This window comes from Hippocampus guttulatus, chromosome 19 (genome assembly GCF_054856545.1).
Source record: "Hippocampus guttulatus isolate MCC_2025c chromosome 19, RoL_Hgut_1.0, whole genome shotgun sequence".
Classification (NCBI taxonomy): domain Eukaryota; kingdom Metazoa; phylum Chordata; class Actinopteri; order Syngnathiformes; family Syngnathidae; genus Hippocampus; species Hippocampus guttulatus.
The window spans coordinates 4,048,039-4,069,811 of record NC_141279.1 but is presented as its reverse complement, the minus strand read 5'-3'; the positions used below and the strand labels follow the sequence as shown (position 1 = coordinate 4,069,811).

The 21,773-nt window shown below is 42.1% G+C and overlaps 2 protein-coding genes and 2 long non-coding RNA genes across 4 annotated transcripts; all 4 read right to left on the bottom strand.

Moving 5' to 3' along the window:
- Window positions 1-15: 15 nt before the first annotated feature.
- LOC147189605 (uncharacterized) lies at window positions 16-1,299 on the bottom strand. Its single transcript, XR_015103856.1, has 2 exons — window positions 1,043-1,299; window positions 16-843 (listed from the first exon to the last, which is right to left on the bottom strand). It is a non-coding gene; the product is annotated as an uncharacterized LOC147189605 (long non-coding RNA).
- A 544-nt stretch (window positions 1,300-1,843) lies between these two features.
- On the bottom strand, window positions 1,844-4,080 carry LOC147189604 (uncharacterized). The gene is made up of 3 exons (XR_015103857.1): window positions 3,721-4,080; window positions 2,734-2,920; window positions 1,844-2,631 (listed from the first exon to the last, which is right to left on the bottom strand). It is a non-coding gene; the product is annotated as an uncharacterized LOC147189604 (long non-coding RNA).
- Window positions 4,081-6,253: 2,173 nt separating this feature from the next.
- Window positions 6,254-9,377, bottom strand: LOC147189603 (ectonucleotide pyrophosphatase/phosphodiesterase family member 7-like). The gene is made up of 5 exons (XM_086138887.1): window positions 9,089-9,377; window positions 8,715-8,860; window positions 7,500-8,132; window positions 6,894-7,140; window positions 6,254-6,392 (listed from the first exon to the last, which is right to left on the bottom strand). The coding sequence occupies exons 1-5, from the start codon at window positions 9,375-9,377 to the stop codon at window positions 6,274-6,276; spliced, it is 1,434 nt and encodes a 477-aa protein (XP_085995013.1). The 3' UTR covers window positions 6,254-6,273.
- Window positions 9,378-10,878: 1,501 nt separating this feature from the next.
- Window positions 10,879-14,757, bottom strand: LOC147189602 (ectonucleotide pyrophosphatase/phosphodiesterase family member 7-like). Its single transcript, XM_086138896.1, has 6 exons — window positions 14,481-14,757; window positions 13,404-13,549; window positions 12,310-12,942; window positions 11,989-12,226; window positions 11,258-11,381; window positions 10,879-10,936 (listed from the first exon to the last, which is right to left on the bottom strand). Exons 1-6 carry the CDS (start codon window positions 14,755-14,757, stop codon window positions 10,879-10,881), a joined length of 1,476 nt encoding a protein of 491 aa, XP_085995022.1.
- Between the last annotated feature and the right edge of the window lie 7,016 nt (window positions 14,758-21,773).

The window sequence follows — 21,773 nt, the reverse complement described above, 5'->3', positions numbered from 1 at the left end:
ATCATTATAAATTGATGAAAACTCAGCAAACTGCATGTTTATTCTGTAGCCTACTGAATTAATTGCCATTTTACAGTTTTAGTGTTATGACAATTGATTTAGGTATACATTTTATTGCAAGTTAAACAGTGCATCTGCATTTTGCCAACCAATAACCAGAACAACAAAATAAATGGTCATGAGTCATCTGTTTTACAGCCCAAAGAGAATCAGTACAATCAATTGCAACAGAGCCGAGTTGGCCAGTGAACCACCTGATCCAGCAGATTACATTTCCATGAGAAGAAAAAAAACCCCAAACTTGCTTTGTGCGCTGTCTGCGCATCAATGCAATTTTAGATGCTAAATAAAATGCACATCCATCCATCCTTTTTCTATATCACTTATAAGATCATTGTTGGGCTGCAGCGTATCTGCTGACTTTGGAAAGAGGGCAGGGTTGGACCATGCCATATGATGCATATTTACTTTAAAATTAATACTACAATGAACAGAATTCAAATTTATTCTGTAGAATTTTTCAAATTACAAATGTCTTGCAGAATTGCCATTAAAAATGCCTTAGTCCAAATTTCACTGCATTCCTCCAAATAGCTCTTTGATGTCTAGATAACGCCATACTTCAGCTTTCTCTGCTTCTGCAGGTGCTTCTTCTTCTTCAGAGTCCCCTCTCCTGCCGCTGGGTTACAGCAGCATCCGTACAGCAGAGCAAAGACAATCAGCGATAGTACTCCCAGTACAAACACCACCATGACCACGAAACCCCCCAGCACCCATGGCTCTTGATGCAAACGAAAGAGGAACCATCCTATCCAGTCGTCGGGTTGCTGCTGTCCTGGTACGCTGCACAAAGTGATAAAGCATCAGTTGAACAAGAGTCTGTGTCGGTTGAGATAAGCGCATACTGTACTGTATATACTGAACGTGAGTTGCCACTTATAAATGGTAACCTTCTACCCTAGGAATTAGACATTGAAATACTTTTAAAGCTGCTGATGCCAAAAACTATTGTCAGCAAAAACATTCCACTTCAAAAACTCACCTCTCCACAGCCATGTCCTACTAAATGGTTCTCTCACAGCTCAGTGAGTTTGAACAAAGTGTGACCATAGCTTATGTCAATGGGGAGTTTAGACAGGGATGCCTCTTCATCCAACAGCAGCAGCAGCAGAAGCCCTAAAACTATCTGAATGTCGACAAAATGTGACGGTTTCCTAAATAAGCGTGTAGCCTACGCAGAGAGCAAATCTAGGCCTCAAGCCTTTCCAACGTACGCTCTTGTGTGACGCAAAAGCAACACGGGTTAATGTTTACACAAAATATTGACCGGTGAACTCTTTAAAGAGGAAGCTGATAAACTCCGCCTATGCCATGGCCATGTCTTACTGAATCCACGTTGACTATATTCAGTCAATTAAAATGTTTTTTAATATTGAAAATTGCACATTTAAATGTAACCCTAAAACCTGGCTGGACAATTCAATTGAGTACACAACGAGCAACCTCGCGCAGTCTCAGTACTTGACCACGAGAGGGCACTGTTGCTATATGCTACGCACCACTTTTCCTCGCTTTACACTTTTAAAACAAAACGTGTTTTAATAGATTTTGCTACCAGGAACGCCTTACAGTTAAGCATTCCGCATTTAGCACTCTTACAAAATGTAGACAAATACACTGCTCATAAAGAGTTTGGGATATTTCGCTTTCAGGTGATATGGAAAATGTAATCTTCTGTGTACTGTATATATGTTTGTGTCTGTATTGTTTTCACATTCTAGAGGCCAGCCACGGTCAAGATTAGGAGAATTATGCATGCAGTAGTGCAATACTCGTATGATTTTCAACATCCTTTAATTATAGAAAATAATTCACTCACACTCATTCATCTTTATATACTGATATGCTCTTGTGAAATACAAGAATAAGTTTCGCGTTGGTGACATTTCTCGCATCGGGATGTCATGTGCAATATGCTGCATAACACAGAATAACAAAAAGGCTAATTGTAGTTCAAAAAATGTACCTGAGTAGGAGTACTTAAATATTGTATGGATCCTACTGCAGCTTACACATCTCCCCAATTCAGCCAATTATTAAAACTCCCATAAAAATTTAAATCAATTCCCTCAAGCCGTATCTACGAACATAAACTGTGGCATTATCCAAAAGACATTGTTCAACAACATAAGTTTTGTACACAATTACCGGAAAAGTGTAAATTGAACTTTACATGAAAATATGAACGTACAACATACGTGAAGCAAGCAATAATTCTATGGTGTGGTCTCCTTTCTTGATGAACAATAACAGTAAGAATTTGGGGAGGGCTCGTCTGCTTCCTTATTTTTGACCAAGGAGTTGTGACACACTTCCAATTTTTTGATTCAGATTCACTCCCCTAAGTGACTGAAACACACTCTGATGGTAATCCTATAAAAAAAAAACAATCTTCAATATCCCCCCTCCCCATGTTAATATGGAGCATAATGCTTCATTTAAAGCTCCTCTTTTTTTTTTTTTTACATCGTTAAATGGGCTGCAGCGGTTCCACTCTGGAGGCCTGATACTTTGTGTCCACACAACAGTAGCAGTGGAGGCAAGAAACGATCATCATGGTAAAGAATGTGGCTGCAAAAAAAAAAAAAGAAAGAGAGAAAGGCAATTTTTAAGAAGATGGAGAAGTCATAGAATTCATGCAGTCACGCTTTAAAAAAAAAAAAAAGGACTTACTGACAAAGAGGACGATCACGCAAAAGGCCCCAATTTCTAGTGGATTGGCTTGTGGCAGCCCCTGCAGCTTTTGCATAACCTTCATGAGACCGAACTCCTTGAGGTCTTTTAAGTCCATCTTGATCCTTGGCAAAGGGGATCTTTTCAAAATGTCCTTTTGGAAATGGGGTAGATTTCACCTTCGTGGCTAAAGTAAAAAAAAAAGACAGCGGTAAGAGTAACTGGCTCGAAATGTAAAACATTATTTTCATCGAAGGCTCCACCCTGAACCACTCACTGTCGACTCTATAATTTCATTCTCCATCCCTGAAATTATCCTCAAAGCCCGAGAACTTCTGCTTTTTACCCTTCTGATATAGAGACATGTTTTACTGCTCACTTATTCACACCACAGAGAAAAGTCCTCAGTCTGGGTGATCGTTGACCAGCTATAAACAGGGCAGCCTATTTCAAGCCTGGTATTTAGAGATGAACGTCTGCCATTATCTATGGAGCAGCTCTGTGCGTGGGTGTGTGCGTGCGTATGTGTGTGTGCCCATAGATTGATATGTGTCCAGCTGCACCAAAGAAAACAGTGCAAGAACCGAGTAACCCAACAGACTCCAAAAATATCTGGAGAATGCATGCACCGTCGTCTGCACCGAGATATTGGGAAGATTTTTATGTGCTTCCTGACTGCTGTAGAGGTGCCCTAGAGCAAGGCACCAGTCCCACGCACCTGGCTCAAGAGATGCCACACTGTTTGCATGCCCTTTTCATGCTGACATGTAAACTTGCATGTGGTGTGAATTAAATTTTCCCTTGAGGAAGTTACAAGGAGGCGATAAGCAAAAACCGCAACAATAATAATAATACATTTAAAAATATGAGCCAAAGTTGATCATACCCTAATGAGCGAAAGAAATGAAGACTTCTGTGTCACTTCTTAACTCAACAGGCTGTAAGATGAAATCAAATAGCAGCAGTAATTACATTAAACAAACTCACTGTGCTATCCTGGCACCCTCGGAAGTACTTCATGGACAACCCCCACGCTTTGCACTCTGTATTTTGGACCAAAACACGGGCATGTCTAAAACAGACATTTAGCATGTAGTATACTGTACTTAGTTAGTTAACTTGCTAACGTTAACGTTAACTTCACGTAGAACGGTACTTGCTTGAGTGATGTCTGTGACGTGGGCCAAAAACTGTGCGCTAGTGTAGTACGTGTTACAAATGCTTCTCGTCCACCAACCGACTATTTACGTGCACTGACGTCATTTTAAAGTCGGACACATAATGAGCACAACAAGTTCAAACAACCAATGAGAAATGGGTTTAAAAAAAAATCGCCGTGCGTACATAAACGGAATTCCATTGGCTGCTCAAAGTGTCAATCAAACGTAATATACTGTCTCCGGCACAGACTCGGACATACTCGTCTATTTTCGACATTAAAATTATATTACAGAAATGAATATATGTGTGTGTGTATGTGTGTGTGTGTGTGTATATATATATATATATATATATATATGTATATGTAAAATTTATAAATGTATCATAATTTAGAATAAATATAAATTATAAATATATATTTATTGACAAGACTGTTCTTCATAACCCTTTCATGCACACTGTAACCTGATGACATGATAAGCTGTCCACTGTAGTAACCTGAAAGGGTTAAGGTGCTGCATATGATATGTGTGCCATTTAGGGTTCATTAAGAAAAAAACGTATTTTTCCATGCATCTTGACATGTAAACAAAGTCAGTTGTCACTTATGCTGATCGAAGCGAAGACAGTTATTGTACATGGTAAATGGGCTGTCACTTACATTGCACTTTTCTATGTTGCTAAATGGCAAATTAAGAAGCACATGTTTACCTCAGTAGCTTGTTCCAGTCCTCCTAAATGTGGCACATAAATTTGACCCTCAATGTTTTGCAGACCTCTTCTTCACCTCCCCCTCGTCTTCGTCTTTCCAGCCGTTGATCAAATTAGCTTTCCTGAATTTAGCTCAAGACTATTGCCGGGTGTCTGCAAGTTATTTGAGCCTTTTAAAAGGTCACCAGTCTTTTGCTGTAGGATTGCATGAACTTTTCGTTCTGTGTGTGTGTTGTGTGTGCTTCCTTGCACTTTTTTTCCGTCTCTTCTCTCCTCCTTTTTTCCCTCAAGCCTCTCCCCCCTTTTGCTCCCACACTTCATCCCAAAGTGACTCTTTCACTGCTGCTCTCACTCCCCCTCACCCTCTGTCCTCTGTGTACATCTGAGTGCTCAGTCACACACACACACACACACACACACACACACACACACACACACACACACACACACACACACACACACACCTCCCTCTTGGTTGCCAGAGACCAGCTGTGTGAGGGCCTCTTTTTTTGTCTTCAGTCACTGTGGAGACGAGGCGCCTTCCAAAACGAGCACGGGTTGGTATATGTTTTTACACCCATCTGGTTTGCTGGCAGCTGATACCCATATATATTTAGCATCATCAACTGGAGAGGTTTTTTTCAGTTATTTTCATATTTGTGAGATCCTGTTCAACAAAGGAAGAACAAAAGAACAATGATCCTTTCAGATTGTGAACTCTCCTGGAAAGAGGACCGACTGATGCTGTGATGCAAAACAGGCCTTCTTGTAATGCAAGTGTTGCGCAGTCATTTCTAATTTCCTTGAACAATATGACCACCTCCCCCGAGCTTTCAACTTACCATGGTGGAGGAGACTGTGTTCCAATGATCCTAAGAGCTAAGTTGTCAAGGGGGCGCATTTTCCTAACATATCCATGCCCCCTAGTGGTCAAAACGATACTTACAGGTGTTTTGAATCACATACCCGAACTGGACCCCCCCCAGTAGGTCATCACTAGCCAACATTGTCATCTATCGATATCTAAAAATCATTTTCAGTGTACATTCCAATGACAGCAAGTTTCAAAAGTAAGTTCTCGCATCTGTTAAATAAGCCACTGATCAATCTCTTCCCCCATTATTGCGTTGTGGAAAAAGAAAAGGCAATACAATAATGTTGGTATTTTATTCAAGTCAACAAAAATGGAGACAACTGAGCCATGGATGGGCTCTTTTTTTTAATGCATTTCTGAGGTATCAATTTTTTTATCCTGGAAGTTACTCAAAATTAGGTGACTCAAGTACATGGACTAGAACACTGACTTGGATGCAAATAATGTGTTGGGGACATTTCTGTCACCAATATACAGCAGCTAAATACAAAGCTTTAGCTTCAGTTAACATTTAAAAAAAACAACAACAACAACCTCCCAGTGTTCAATACATGTAGCAGAATTATTATGTTTTTATTTGGTTCAAGTCGATATGCAGTAAGTCAGTAAATAGTAAATACTGCAGTGTTTTTTTTCATTGATGTGGAAAGAAGAGAAGAGAAACTTCTTTCACACGGAATCCTGACGTGATCCTTTTGTTGAAGCTTGGGAGACTACACCGTGCCCGCGAGTGTTCAGGCAACCGCATGAGTTCCTCTGTCAAAAAAATGGGATGTGGAAACTTGCAGACCACTTCAGGCTTTTGACCTTTTGCACTTGTTGTAGGAAACCATGACGATGAACGCAAGGGCGAGCAGCCCAATCACCGTCGCCAAGCCGATCAGGACCTCCATTTGAGTGTTGTTCTTGTCAGCTGGAAGGACAGCAAATAGTGACGTAAGTGCAATGGCAGAAATGTAGAGAGAACACAACCTTTCGCCACGGTGCTAAGATGTGGCTTTACAGCTGCTCTTTGAAGTCATATGATATGAGACTGATGACGACTGTTCTGTTTAGAAACACCACACGGTGTCATCTCATTTTCCAAGCATGATGCCAAATCATACTAGATCACTCATTATGACATCGGTCATGTAAACTCACGTTTGTAATGAAAGTTAGAGTGCCGTTTAATTTATACTGCTGCAGTTGCAATGGGGGAAAAGTATTTAGTTGGATTCCTGCAACAATTGAACCAATTCCACAGACAAAAATAAAAATTCTGATGTGATTGAACATAACGTTTTAACATCGCACTTCTTGAAAAAGTATATCTGATGCATTTTAGTTTAGTCTTACAGTGTCCTAATAGTTTTATCGTATATCAATTTGCAAGTTTCAAACGAACTGGTGTTCGAAAAGCAGCAGTACCTACCATCATGATCACTTCCTGCGTTCCCTTCGTGGACCAACATGTGTTTGGTTTTGTCCAAGTGTCCGTCGTTGCGCTCTGGTTTGATTCCAAGCAGATGACACATGAGTGGGTACACGTTAACCAGGTCAAAGGGATCAACCATGAGGTTTTTCTGAAAATCAGGCCCCACGGCCCTGAAGAAGGCTTTCATATCCATGGCTTCATTGTCAAAGCCGTGATCGCCTTTGTTGAACTGCAACGGAAAAAACTAGAGGGAAATGAGATGTCTGGTGAGAAACATGATCACGTCGCACCTTGACTTGATTCAGTAAAGCTGATTCGAGAAAAAAAAAAATCTGTGGTCATTGCGAGGATGTTGAGAAGCAATCATCCCCTCTAATGCTATTGTGTCAATTTCTTTTTGTTTTCGAGCCAGTAATGATTACATTCTCTGACATTATGCAGGATGTCTGTGGTGATTGCTTGATATTTAGCTTGTGGTACAAATTAGCAAGTTATGATTGGCTCAGAGGAGAGGATCCTCACATCCAACACATTGAGACAGTTGCTCGGTCAAATGCACGAGGCTTATAAATTCCAAAGCATGTGCACTGTGTTGTTTCTTACCCCACTTATTACATATCCAGGGTCGGCCATGAGGATGATGGGAAGGAGTCGTGGATGTGAGCTGTAATGCAGTCGAGCCGGCACGTCCTCTTTTTTATACACATGAAGGTGAGGGTGGCCTCCCTTTAGAGCCTGATAGACTGATTCTAATTTTCCTTTTTTGGGAAGTAACATGCCACCGGGGCCGTAATCCAGAAGTTGAAACTGAATATCCTTGAAGCTAAAGCCTGGGATCTTTGACAAGATGATCCTCTGAATTTGTTTATCTGGTAGTATTTTAGCCATCCCGTGGTCAGCGGTGATGATGATGTTGAGTCGGTCAGTTAGAGCGTGGTCATGGATCTTGTCCCGAATGTAGCCCACGGTACGATCCACTTGCTGCACCATCTCCCGGAGTTCTCGCGAATCCGGTCCAAATTTGTGTCCGACCAAATCTGGTTCCCCAAAATACAAGGAGACAAAGTCCAGATCCTGTTGGTGGAACCACTCTCCAATCACTTTGTCGATGTTCAGTCGCCACTCTGTCTCATTTCCGTGGTTATAGATAGCAGGCTCCACCTGCCTCACGTTCACTGTTTCTCCTTTGTACGTTGCAGCTGTGCCAGGGAAATGCAGGGAGCCTGTTTTTAGTCCCTAAAAGAAAATAAAACACATGGACGCAGGAAAAAAATATATACAGGATCCTACATGCATGGATGTTGGAACAACCAAGGCATGGAGGAACCTAACACCCCCATTTTTTGGAGATTAAGTAAGAGAATGAGAGACAATCTTTATTTGTTGTGAAAGAAGACGTGTGTAATGTTGCCTTGATGTGTCGGTATCAGAATCCTTAGCATATCCGCCTCACAAGTCAGAAGTTGTGGATTTTCTCCCGTTTTCTTCCGCTCAAGCACTTCATGAAGATACGCAGTATGGATGGAGAAATAGCTCCCAAGGTCTGCACTATGTTTTAGAATTGGGTTTTACCTGCACAATCTAAATTTTACAGTGTCATCAACATGACAACCCAAAAAAAAAAAAGAAAAAGAAAATACAGAGGCTGCACCATAATATGCAAACTGCTCATTTGCAAGAACAGTAGGAAGCCTTACAAGGCTGAAATTTGCCCCAAAAGTATTTCCATTGTGTCCCAAGAAAACAAAGAGTGAGATTAATAAGAGAAACATGCAAATCTTCCGCCATGCAAACAAAGAGAAAACGATCGGAATAAACCTGTCTCTGTGCTGTTATCCAGATGGGCAAGCTGCCATTGTCCCAGTAAGAATCAACAAACTGAGCTGCATGGTATTGCTTCTTCTCCTGAGTGGTTGTGTTGAACCAAATGTTGTGAATCACTCCGTGATTCTCCACGTAATTTCCTGAGTAGGAAAGGGGAGGAAAAATACACAACAAGCATCATAATCCTTTGAGCCATCAGTCTTTTTATTTTCTTTTGCTGCAGTAAAAAGTATTCAACCCGCACAGCAAATGATCTGCAATATTTTCTTATTCTATTTCCGAACGTAAAGAAAGAACAACTGCACAAGGCAAATCGTTGATATAAAGATGCATTGTATTCATACCTCTGTGTAGTTCAAAACAATTACCTGTAAGAAGCGAGAAATGAGCAGGGCTCGTTATAGTGAGGAAAGGCGGCGTGACATACAGCGCCTTAACGCCATCCCTCGCCATTTGATCCAGGTTGGGAGTTTCAATATCCCGGTCATAATCCCAGCGGAAACCATCGAAGGAGATGAGCAGCAGTTTCTTCCTGGGAGACCCGCTGAAGACAGAATGTTGCCCTGAAGTCTCCCCCGAGTCCCACGCTGGGGCAGGAGTGCAAAGGGGGAAAAAAAGGCCGCATAATACAACACAGAGCGACAGTAAGTTTGACATTTTAACACCAGAAATCCTCTGGTTGCTCAATATTTCGTCTCTCCCTAGAAGTGCACCATAAAAGGCACACTCCTTATTGCTGGATGACTTTGTTTGAGAATATTGGTCTGCAGAAAAACCAAACGGGTTTATATTACTTTACGGGCTAGGTGACGGATAATTGGAGATAATGATAGACCTTCAACCCGTGAGAAGTGTGTGTGTGTGTGTGTGAGAGAGAGAGATGAAATTATGGCTGTACTAAAGAGCAATGGTATTGGCCTTGCAAAAAGTAGGTCTCTCTCTGGTTTAGCAGATCATCTTCTTTCAGGATCTGACACTCTTACACGTTCACTCAAGGAATTGGTGAGTGGCCAGATGGCAAATTCACCAAGGTGTGCCCTACTTAGAGAAAGTTTTCAGAAAATGTCAAAATGATCTGGTATCGGGTTATCACACAATAACTGACGTGTTTCGTCAGGGTTTTGCACACGCTGTGCGTTCTTAGGCCTTTCTTCTTCAGGCTGGCTTGGTCTATCCATTTGAGGTGTTGGCATAATACTCACTGATGTCACACTACTGAAACTGTCGGGGCTCTATTATCGTGCCCAGTGCCATTCTAATGCGGTAAACTGTCTAACTGTGCTCAGAGGCAGGTTAGACCGAGTGCTGGTAATTTCGCAGGCGTGCGCAAACCAGTGCATCTGCTTATCTATCTATCTATCTATCTATCTATCTATCTATCTATCTATCTATCTATCTATCTATCTATCTATCTATCTATCTATCTGTCTATCTGTCTGTCTGTCTGTCTGTCTGTCTGTCTGTCTGTCTGTCTGTCTGCCTGCCTGCCTGCCTGCCTGCCTGCCTGCCTGCCTGCCTGTCTGTCTGTCTGTCTGTCTGTCTGTCTGTCTGTCTGTCTGTCTGTCTGTCTGTCTATCTATCTATCTATCGGCATGATACAGTTTGGCCTTGGGGGAGGTCTGCAGAAACATACAGATCCAATCCACACATACACACGGGAGCAAGGGAGAGTTGTCGGTAAGTGCATGCGGTGGGCGTGTCTGCGATGTCATCGTGTTATGAAAATGTAAAATAAATTAAGACCTTTCACACGTGGATTCAATGAAGACCTGGACTTTGCAATCTCGATGAAGCTATAGGAGAGGCCAGTTTTTATGTTCTTGATAAGCTTTATCGAGGTAAGACATAACGAGATAAGTGGTCAATAAGTCCTGCCAAGAAGTCATTGGAGTCACTAAACAACTATCATTTTGCTGTGATGTTCTGGAATGTCAGCAAATACTCTACATCTGCTATGCATGCAAAAAAAACAAAGCAAAAACATGAACGACGTACTTTATCGTCCACTTGTAATTAATAAGTCACTCCTTGAAAAAGTAATTGATTCTATGGTTAGAATTGATTATGATGCACTTTACTCCTATGATATGAAACTGCGCAAAAGTTAATTCATGCAATGCAAAAAAGTAAAATTAAACACAAATGTCCATGTGATTGCTCAAAAACTGGTTTGCTTCTTGGTTTCCTCTGCATCGGCAGTTTTCCTCTGTTTTGACCTGAAAGAAGCGCAAACACAGTCGGGAGCATGAGTGTGGGAATTGCAAATGCCAAATTTTGTGCCGATCAGTGTAACTTTTCAAACTTTCTGGGGGCTGCTATTAAAGGAATTGGGGTGCTTGTGAGCCCTACAAATGAAAAAATATATATTTAACAGTTTCCACTGACTTGCAAAATAGGATGAGTTTTTGGGGCATGCTGAGGCCTACAAAATGGTGTTTCATGAACCAGAAAAATAACATTGGAAACATGGATTTCAAGAATGCCCTATGCACATTTTTAAAAAATGTTGGATTTCAGATTATTCCAATTGCACTCACCTCTTGCTTGCTGAGTTCCTTTTATTCAGGGTGTGCGAGATAACTGCGACAAACACCAATGCCAGAAACCCTGTCACTGCTGATAAGCCAGTGACAATTTGTGACCAAATACTGCGTTTTTGACCTGCGGGCAGAAAACAAAACAACAAAAAAAAAAATGGAGGATCTTATGAATCACTTGAAAGATCCAGATTAGCACACGGTAACCCTTTTATCTCGGCACACAGGATTCTTGATAAGAGTCAAGCTGGCAACATTTCAGCTTTCGTGTCACCGTAATTGTGTCGCTGTGCAGATTGAAGCATTCGCAATATTCTACGCCTCAAATATTTCTCAATTTATTTTGCTTCCATTTGTTTTAACCATGCAATCGCATAAAAAGCAGGAGCGCAGTATTTTTATGTCCAGCATGGTTTTAATCTGCGCAGAAGCAGGCTAGACCAGGTTTTGCTATATTTGCAGATACGTGCATTTTATAACAGTTAAAAACGGTTATGCGGCGCTGCTGTGGGCGTGAACACAGTCGGCTTGAGTCACTGTCAATTGAAGATGCTTCTCTCTTTCCCGTTAAAAGAGGCACAGTCTTTGACACGGTGAATGATGCCAAGTTTGCTAGGGAGATAACAGATCTGCCAAGGGGTCACTTGGAGAGTGGACGGCAGGGGAAGCACACCTCACACTTTGAAAACGGCAGGCAGAATGCAATGGATTCTGTTTGTCAGATCACTTACCGTAATTGTGCTCTCTTGTTTTTTTCAGCATGTGCTTGGTATTAGTTAGGTGCCCGTCATTGACCTCTGGATCTATCCCAAGCAGATGACACATCAGTGGGTACACGTTGACTGTTTCAAAGGGTCCGACCACCAGGTTTTGCTTGAAGTCAGGCCCCACTGCCCGAAAGAAAGGTTTCATGTCCAACACTTGATTGTCAAAGCCGTGCTCTCCTTTGTGAAACTGCACAGGAAATAGCTATATTTGGGTGGGAAGGAAAAAAATACATAACTATTAACACGAATATGTGCATGGTATTATCATCAGCAATATAATCTCACCCCATTGATTACATATCCAGGATCGGCAAAGAGGATGATGGGAAGTAGTCGAGGGTGATTTCCGTAATGAAGCCTTTCTGGCATCTCCTCCTTCTTATACACGTGAAGACGAGGGTGACCTCTCTTTAGAGCCTGGTAGACCTTCTCCAGCTTTCCTTCTTTAGGAAGCAACATTCCAGCCGGGCCGTAATCCACAAGATGAAATTTGACGTCTCGAAAGCTAAAGCCTGGGATCTTAGACAGGATGATCTCTTGAACGTGTTCACCCCGAAAGACATTTGTCATTCCGTGGTCAGCAGTGATGATGATGTTGAGTCGGTCAGTTAGACCGTGGTAGTGGATCTTGTCCCGGATGTACCCTACAGTTCGATCCACTTGCTGGACCATCTCTCGCCGTTCTGGAGAATCGGGTCCATATTTGTGGCCAACTTTGTCTGGTTCCCCAAAGTACAAGGAGACAAAGTCCAGGTCCTGCTGGTGGAACCATTCTCCAATCACCTTGTCGATTTTATGTCTCCATTCGGTCTCGTTTGAATAGTCATAGAAACGAGGTTCCACTTCTCTCACCCTGACAGTTTCTCCTTTGTAGGTTGCAGCGGTCCCAGGAAAATGGAGTGAGCCAGCTTTTAGTCCCTAAATGAGGATCAAAGTATGAAAATTAGGTAGTGGAGGGCCTTTCCTCCAGCGTGCACACCTGCTGCCAATGTATTTAAGGACTGCCAATATCCCACGTCTCTTGTCGGTTTATTGACCTTGTTGCTGCTGTTGCTCAAGTGTTGTTTTCAAGACTTCTCGATCTCAACGTCATTGTTTTTGCGCTGTAGTCTCCCGCTTTGTAAATATTGATTTTTTTCATCTTTGATCTTGCTCATGTTTTTGTTTTCGTGAAATTGGGCATTCGTCATTTGTATTCTCGGTGTTACCTTACCTTTTGCAAGCGCATTTTGTCAAAAGTATCATTCTCCTGGTTCTTTTAACCAGTGATTTCTGTTTATACAGTACTTTGTCGGTGCGTTTTCCTATTAAATTCATATTTTGGTACGGATTTTATTTGCGTCTACGTTTGTGGGATCCGATTCAGTTCGCCAACGCACCTGTCTCTGTGCTGTTATCCAGATGGGCAAGCTGCCGTTGTCCCAATAGGAATCAACAAACTGTGTCATGTAGTACTGCTTCTTCTCCTGAGTCGTCGTGTTGAACCACATGTTGTGGATGACTCCATGGTTTTCTATATAGCGCCCTGGCAAGAGAAAATACATCCACATTGTGTCAACTCAGACAGTACTTGCATACAAATGTAGCTTCCCTGCTTGTCAATATTGACTGCGGCTGCCATACTGTACAGTAAATTGGAGCCCAGAGGGTCTGCATGCACTGCTGCTGCTTCAAATTTGCCCCACAGTGGTGCATTATAGATAGTTGTTCATTTGATACTTTTTATATTTATACCGCACGATGCACCAAAGTTAATACAGTTACGGAAAACTAACACAATAACGTCAATTACAACTGGAAAAAAATGTTTTCATTACAGACATCCAACCAATAAAAATTAACCGAACTACATCTTATGTTTACAAAGCTAACTAAAATGATCCTGATGGTGTTCTTCGTTTTCATCTTTTCAATGAATATCGTACATACGTTTTGAGTCAAACGGTCATTTGAGAATTGTAGTATAGAATACTCACTGTCCCGTTTTTTTTTAACCAAATATTACAAGAAACTAAATCTCAAGCTAAAACTAATTCAACCTACCGTAATCTAAAATGAGGCTTTTAGAAACAACTAAATCCTCACGAACCTGCCCAAAAAAACCCCCAAATTCAAACTTACTAAATTGAACAAAACACAAGCCAAAATGAAATTAAAACTAGCTAATAAAAAAAAATCCCCAACTATCAGAACCCTTCTATACACTTGCGTTTTCATGTAATACAAACTACCAACTAATTTCAAAATAAAATGCAGGAACCTAATTTTAAAATCATATTTAACTGGATTTGCAAAGTTATATTTACTGCAAAATATGTTTTGTCTTTATAGGTTGGTCCTCAGAATAATTTAATCAATTAAAATTATTCTTTATGATCATTCGATTTGTATTTTTGATTGTCCAGCAGTCTGACTTTTCTTCATAAATGGTTTATGAAAATGCGTTTTCTACATACCTGTAAGCAAGGTAAAGTGTGTGGGGCTGGTGATGGTGAGGAAAGGTGGCGTGACATATTCCGCTTTTATGCCATTTTGGGCCATTTGATCCAGATTAGGGGTGTCCACATCTCGGTCGTAATCCCAGCGAAAACCATCAAAAGAGATGAGTAGTAACTTGTTCCTAGTTCCTCCACCGAGGACATACTGCAGCCCAGAAACAAAAACTCCTAACGGGGCTGCAGCAGAAGGAGTGCTGACAATCAGTCCCGAGATAACCACGCAGAACAAATGCATGATGATGCCTGACCTGCACAAGCGTATGATGAAACCTTCAAAAGTGGAAGGCTCAGAGTGGCCGATCACTCATCCGGCCTTTGGCTTTAAGTGTACAAATTAATTGTATGACACCTTCCACAAAAGTAATGCTCACACAAGTATGTTAAAAGAAGAGGCAGATTACCATCTTTCTGAATCTGCTTTTATGACACCTCGAAGATGAACCATCTTATCTTATCAACTCATAAAGAGAGTTATACATATGACCCCATGTGTTGAAGGTCCAGGATTTCAGTTCCTGGCAGAGGAGTGAAAGCAATGAATCAAGGGTTCACGCTGGCATGATCAAATTCTCTCTTTGCCCAAAGCAAAATCTTCAATATGAATAATTGAACAACACGGACAGATGAAAACGAATGAAAATGAAAGAACTGAAGCAAATTGGAATGACACTACTATGCATTACCAGCAGGTAGCACCAATACTCCACTGAGGCTAACCTCAGATTTGGCCTCAGTGATTATGGATTTACTTTCTATTTCAGTACAATAACATGATAACGGCAAATGATTGCCAGTTTAGAGTCATTTTCGTAAAAGAAAAAACACATACAGTATATCCTTGTTCCATGCAGCATTTTGATTTACTGTATTTTTTTTTAGGTCTTTTTGATGTGTGGTGGGCGGTCCGGTGGTCAAGTGGTTAGCGCGTTGACTTCACAGTGCAGAGGTCGTGGGTTTGAATCGGGCTCTGGCCTTCCTATGTGGAGTTTGCATGTTGTCCCCGTGCCTGCGTGGGTTTTCTCCAGGTACTCTGGTTACCTCCCACATTCCAAAAACATACATGACAGGCTGATTGGACACTCTAAATTGTCCATAGGTGTGAGTGTGAACGCGGATGGTTGTTCGTCTCTGTGTGCCCTGTGATTGGCAGACAAGCGGTTCAGGGTGCCCCCCCCAACCCCTCCTACTGCCCAAAGACAGCTGGGATAGGCTCCAGCAAGAAAACCATCAAGAGGAGTAAAAAATATCACAAGTGCTTCATGAAGCTTCATTTCCGTGTCAGGACTAGAAATGTATTCATTTAACAATGCTTAATAATGTCGTTGAAGTTTTCAGTGTGACATGTGGTTCGTTCTGGATTTGATTCCAAAAAACATGCGAGGTAAGTTACATATTGAAGCCTCAGCTGGGAAAGGCTCCAGCTCACCTGTGACACTGAAGATAATCGGTACAAAATGGATGGATGGCTAGTCGCTTGTTACTATGCAGCATTACACTGAGAGCGGTTTCTGATAGGTTGCTTCCCTAATTTAGCTCCAAATAAAATATTCGGAACAACACTCATTATGGATCACCTGCTCAAAGGTATCTCAAGAAATTAAAAGATCATTATGTGTCAAGATCTTGAATTGGATTTCATGAGATTGTGCGTCCTTCCACCCATCCATTTTCCATCGCGCTGGTCCTCATTAGGGTTTGGTGGAGCCTATCCCGGCTGAATGTGTGAGTCTGCCTCATTACATCATGCATCCTTTGCTGCACATCTATTGTAATAACCTCTCAAACACCGAAGCGGACAATCTGCTCTGATAAGATGCATATGCTGCTTGTTACAGAGAGCGCGTACTGTATATGCGACGTGTGTTTGACATGCCCTCACCCCCCAAAAAAATTCCACAGATTCTAATTTGAGTGAGAAGACAAACCAGAGAAGTAATGAAGTGACATGCCGAGAATCTTCACCCTTGATCGCGTCGAGCCCTCCAACGGCTCGGGGTTTTAACACAAACCGAAACATATGCTACTAGTACTTCTCCCCACTTTGTAATCCATGAGCAGTTTAATTACCCGCAATCAAGATTCATCTTGTTAGATGAGCAGAAACAGGGGAGGGGGTGGGGGTGGGGGAGAAGACGTGGAGGAAAATGACAGGAAAAAGAGCAAGAGGAAAAAAAAAACAGTCTTGCCAGCTGGTGAAGGCTTTGCAGTCAACACCACAGCTTCAAAAGGAGTCTTCAAATTCTAATTGTTTAGATTTGTGTCACCCGGAGAAGCGCGCCCGCGCGCACACACAAAGCCGCGATTGAGTTCGTTAAGCGAGTCGAGCTATGTGTGAGCGCGCTTGTGATCACAGAACTGTCACCCTCGTCTGTGCTGCCGTTGACAGTGATGTATGGGTAATTTAAAAAGTTGTTCTTTCCCACAGACTGGTCTGCAGGCGGGTCAGCCAACCGCAGCCCATTCCCCCAACTTCAGCACGGAGAAAACTCATCTACATCTCCCTACCGGGACGCGTGCACGTCTATGCACACGCGTGGGTATGTGCACACACACTAAACCACCCGCCCATCCACACGCAGTACCAACGCTACCGATGGAATTACTACAGACAACGTTCTTCCTCACAAGCGCGAGTTTCTTCCCATTCATCATCTTTGCATTGGAAAAGTACCGAGATGGGCCCAAAACAGCCCATTAATATTAGTAGTCACATTTGTTGTAAATGATGCGTTGGATGCACTGAATTTAAAAACTAGAGCAGATTTTGTGAGAGGCTAGAGGATGATTTATTCCCAAAACTCCCTTCAATAAATGTACACCCCATTTCTATGTTTAGGATTTTGCTTTTAATTAAGAAAACATCTCTACATTTTTTTCCCATGTGCTTTGAAAAACAAAACCTGACCGTTGATAAATGGTGAAGAAAACTCCTGCCAAATTGTACCTTCTTCCATTTCAGTAATTATTTACTCTATTCATTTTTTCATGGATTAATAACATCCGAGGGTCCCTCTCTGCTGCAAGCAGCTCTGTCTCATAGTTATGGGAAAGAGAGGGCTAATTACCTGAAATGTGAAGACAGAACATGGTCGAGATCTGATGAGCTGCTGCTCATTAGTGTGAATAAAAACCGTATGGATATTTACCGGTTCATATAAAATGAGCTGTCACATGGCCTCAAACCAAACACAAAAAAAGCTAACGTTGAAAACAACCGTGTCCATTAGTGGAGCTGGGGTGATATGGAAAAATCAACCATTATTTTTAATATGTCAGCAAAATAATGACTGGTGGTGGTTGGCTGCAAGTGTAGTTAAAAAAAAGTTTATTCTGGCACATTCTGAACATTTGTGACCACGTCGTTGTATTACAGACGCTACCGTATTGTGTCTCATAAAATTCCATGTCGCACTTTTTATTATGCATGTTAAAAATCACAATATTTGTGGAATCATTCAATTTACAGAGGCCATGCTTTGTTTCCTTTGTGAGTCATGATTATGTTTGTTGTCAAAATCGTTTTCGAGTTTAATAACGCGGGCTGTGTGTTTTTGTGCAATTATTTCAAGAAATTGAAGGTCATTGATCAGAGTCGCTGCTGTTGGAGAACTTTGAGGTGTTTTTTTTTTCACGTTGGCTAGATGAGCCAGATGAATGAGGGTCCGTATATGCCCTCATCAATTCATTTATACTCAGACACACATTGGGGAGGGAAGGAGGGAAATATGCTGCTATCGCTGCTGTAAATCAGTAAGCTTGCAGTGTGTGTATGTTAAACTGTGCGCTCGAGGTGCTCCAAGCGCAACTGCAACACCCCCCCCCCCCGCCCCCCCCCCCCCCCCCCCCCCCCGTAAACCGGCATAGTTTGAGAGAACAGTACAATAAAACCCTCCTGGCGACGGAGCTTGAACGAATAATAGGCTGGTTGACGTGGACTGATTACAATCTAATGGCAAGCTTGATCAGCAGGGCTTTACAACCTCCCTCTGAACACAGTTATCCACAAGGCTGTGGGAAAATGCAAGGCTGGTAAGAACTAGAAGGTTTGATTCACATCCAAAATAGCGACAGACACGCACACTGAGGAATGTTTGGGCAATTATTGTACCTTACATACTTATTCTCAATACAGGGAGTGACAATGTGGAATATGTTTACACTGATCCAAAGATGAGGGTGGACGGAGTGGGAAATAGGGTCATCTTTGCATCTACAAAGTTGTGAATTGTAACTGTGTGGATATTTGTCTTTATTTTAATCTTAGTTGAAACACAAAGCATAGAATAGACATTTGTGTTGATCGTAATTATTCCGACGATTATAAATTACTTTTGTGACGCGCGTCAATGGTGTGACGTCATCTTCAGTTGACGTCTTCGTGAAATGGAGCGACTCCTCGTCGCATATTACGTGACGCACCAGCAGGTTGAGACCTCTGTTTCTTGTGAATGAGAACTATTTCTTTTAAAACTAATTTATTTCCGTTGTTTTACACATTTTCAATGAAATAAAATTAAATACATTTGAATTGTTTGCGTTGTGTCTCGTCACTGTATCTCTGATATTCGTGCTTGCATGACGCACCATGTCAATTTCCTGCTCGTAAATGCATTGTGGCCTATATTAACCACTTGCGTGAACTTTGATGCACGCACTTTTTTCAAGTGCATTGTACGTAATTTTGAATGCCCGGACTTTAGAAAGGGAGTACAGGAACCCCTTAACAGTGTGCTATATGGGGAATGGTGTGCACATTTGGACAGAGCCTTGGACTTGTGAGTGAGGACGCGTGTCAATTTACACACAACTCTGACCGTGACACATTCACATTTGTTGAAAGCATCATCGCACAACGAATTCCACTACATGAACAGGAAATGGTTCAATTCAATGAAGGCACAAATAATCTGCAATCTACATGACCTGAGGGAATCCAATCACGATTCATTCGTTCTACAGAAAAGCTCTGTGGATATGCGCTCGTCGCTTCAGATTAATAACACGAGACGTGCTTGCTGCGTATTTAAAGTAGTGTGTCACGTGTGCCCAGTTTGCAATACCTGGATACAAATAACTTGCTCGTCCTATTCTGGGGAATGTTTGTATGTGTGTGTGTGTGTGTGTGTGTGGGGGGGGGGGGGGTGGCATGTCTTTCCCCCCATTCTTTTATTTGCATACGTGCCTTAATTGTTACATAACAGTGTTTGTTGTTGTTTTCAAATGCAGCGTAAACCAAATACGTCATTGTCGGTTTCGGAGATTCCCTCCGCCCTCTTTGTGGTCAACAAGTGGTATTTCCCCAGGTAAATGAGGCCAGACGTGCGCAGGCGTGGTCGTTTCGAACAGGTGCGATTATAAAATATCATAAAATACGGATTTTTGTTTTTGGTGTGCTCATGCATACTCTAAATTTCAGTCGTGGGAACGAATTTAAAACATATTCTAAGCATTTTCGGGAAACGACGCCCCAATTCTCAGGTGCTGCTGGTCCTGCCTGTTTTTTTTTTTTTTTTGGGGGGTGGGGGGGTCCCTCCTCCAACACACCTGATGCAAATGAGCAGTATGGGTGTCTGGCTTCGACGGAACTTGTTATGAGCTGACAAGTTCGGTCAAATGTCTTGGAGTAAAAAAAAACCTCTAAAATTGGAAGGAAAGCGACTCTCAAGGACCGCAGTTACCCGGCCAATGCTTAAACGCACAATTAAAAAAAAAAAAACTACGATGAACTCACACCCCTTATTTGGATGTATTATCGGTGAGGACGCAGCCGAGTGAGCGGACGCAACCACGCATGAATGACCGCCAAGAACTGCACTGCACTGCACTGCTGCCAAGACACAAAACTTGTCGAAAGATGGGAGAACAACGTCTGCTGCCACATCTTCTTCCTTCGACATCACGAGGCGCGTGAGGTAAGAAGCCCGGATTGCTCGGTAGCCTCGAGTGTTGTAAAGCTCTTAAAGGTCGACTCGTAAGGTTGCTGTATGTCTGCTTTGTGTTTTGGGTTGAACGTGCTTGCTATTCTTGAGCTGCGAGGCTTATTTTGTTCAGTAACTCCAGAATATAGCTCAAGTGACATCATACTATTTTTTTTTTATGGCTCCAAAGCCCGAAGTCAGGACTCTCAGATAGCGCATCATTTTTGGGGCTTCACCAAAATAAAGGTATCAACATTCGGCCAGGGCTTCACCAAAATAAAAGTATCAACATTCAGCAACTTTTCACCTTGTAATAATAAATATAAAAGTGTGACACATTTGTGAGGGCAGGTAACTCATTTTTTCGTTTTCAATAAACACAACTGGTAGGAGTCCATTTTGCCATTTTTTCCTGCTCATATCTTTTAATTTTTAGTATAATTTACTGGATGTGTGTAGGCAAAGTAGAGTGAGTGAGACTCCCATTGAAATCAGGACGGAAAGAAAATAGATCCTTTTTGTATGTGGGACACCAGAGCTTCAGCTTTCGAAGGGCAGGGGCTCACAAATGACACATCACCTGCAGGAAGGTGGGCAGCGGGCCCTGTCTGGAGTTACCAAACTTGGTTGTCAGGTTGAACGTTAGCAAACTGAGGTGGCTCGGGCATCTATTTCAGAGGAGGCCGAGGTCGCCTCTCCCAATCACAGGACGGAAGCTCAAGTCTGGGCATCCTTGATTCAACCGCTGTCCCGAACAGATGGACAGAATTGAATGGATGGGGTGGTCATGGTTAGGCGCAATGTTAAAACGCTGTCGACATCAATAAGGTCCATACTTGATTTTTCTTCAATATGAGCTAGAATATTCAATTTGTAATCCCTTTCGTTCCATTGCGAGGGAAAGTGATCATTATTTTCCCCAAGACTCTCGTGCATTCTGTTTGTTGCGCCTTGCATTCTCACTCCTTTAGCGGTCCCTCCCAGAAGGCGGCGTTTCTGTGTCGAGGACTTACAGATCAGAGATGGGATTATTTTCAAGGTGTCTGAAGGAGAAATGACATTTGAGATTTGAGGCTTAACCCTATTTGTAATTTTCATACGAGGAAAAGAAATGAGATGATCGATTTTACGTCTCGTTCTCTCTCTCTCTGTGGGAATATTCAAACCCGCCCGTGAGGTTTCACACCTTGTAGTACCGTCTGTCTTCCTAATCCCCTCCCTTGTACGGCTCCTTTGCCGAACGTATTCTCGTTGACGTGCTTAAAGCGCAATCGAGCATAGATTTTCTCTTCCGTTTTGAAAAGTGTCATCTATGTTTAAGCCTCCGTTGTAG

Bases quoted from the DNA above. Each gene is read 5' to 3' on its own strand.
- LOC147189602 (XM_086138896.1), bottom strand. From the start codon at position 14,757: ATGCATTTGTTCTGCGTGGTTATCTCGGGACTGATTGTCAGCACTCCT. The intron at 13,550-14,480 runs GTATGTAGAAAA...TTCTCTTGCCAG, and splicing joins ACACTTTACCTTGCTTACAG to GGCGCTATATAGAAAACCAT. The intron at 10,937-11,257 runs GTGAGTGCAATT...CGCTTCTTTCAG, and splicing joins AGGAACTCAGCAAGCAAGAG to GTCAAAACAGAGGAAAACTG.
- LOC147189603 (XM_086138887.1), bottom strand. From the start codon at position 9,377: ATGTCAAACTTACTGTCGCTCTGTGTTGTATTATGCGGCCTTTTTTTC. The intron at 8,133-8,714 runs GTTTATTCCGAT...ATTTTCTTTTAG, and splicing joins GGATAACAGCACAGAGACAG to GGACTAAAAACAGGCTCCCT. The intron at 7,141-7,499 runs GTAAGAAACAAC...ATTTCCCTCTAG, and splicing joins CTGGATATGTAATAAGTGGG to TTTTTTCCGTTGCAGTTCAA.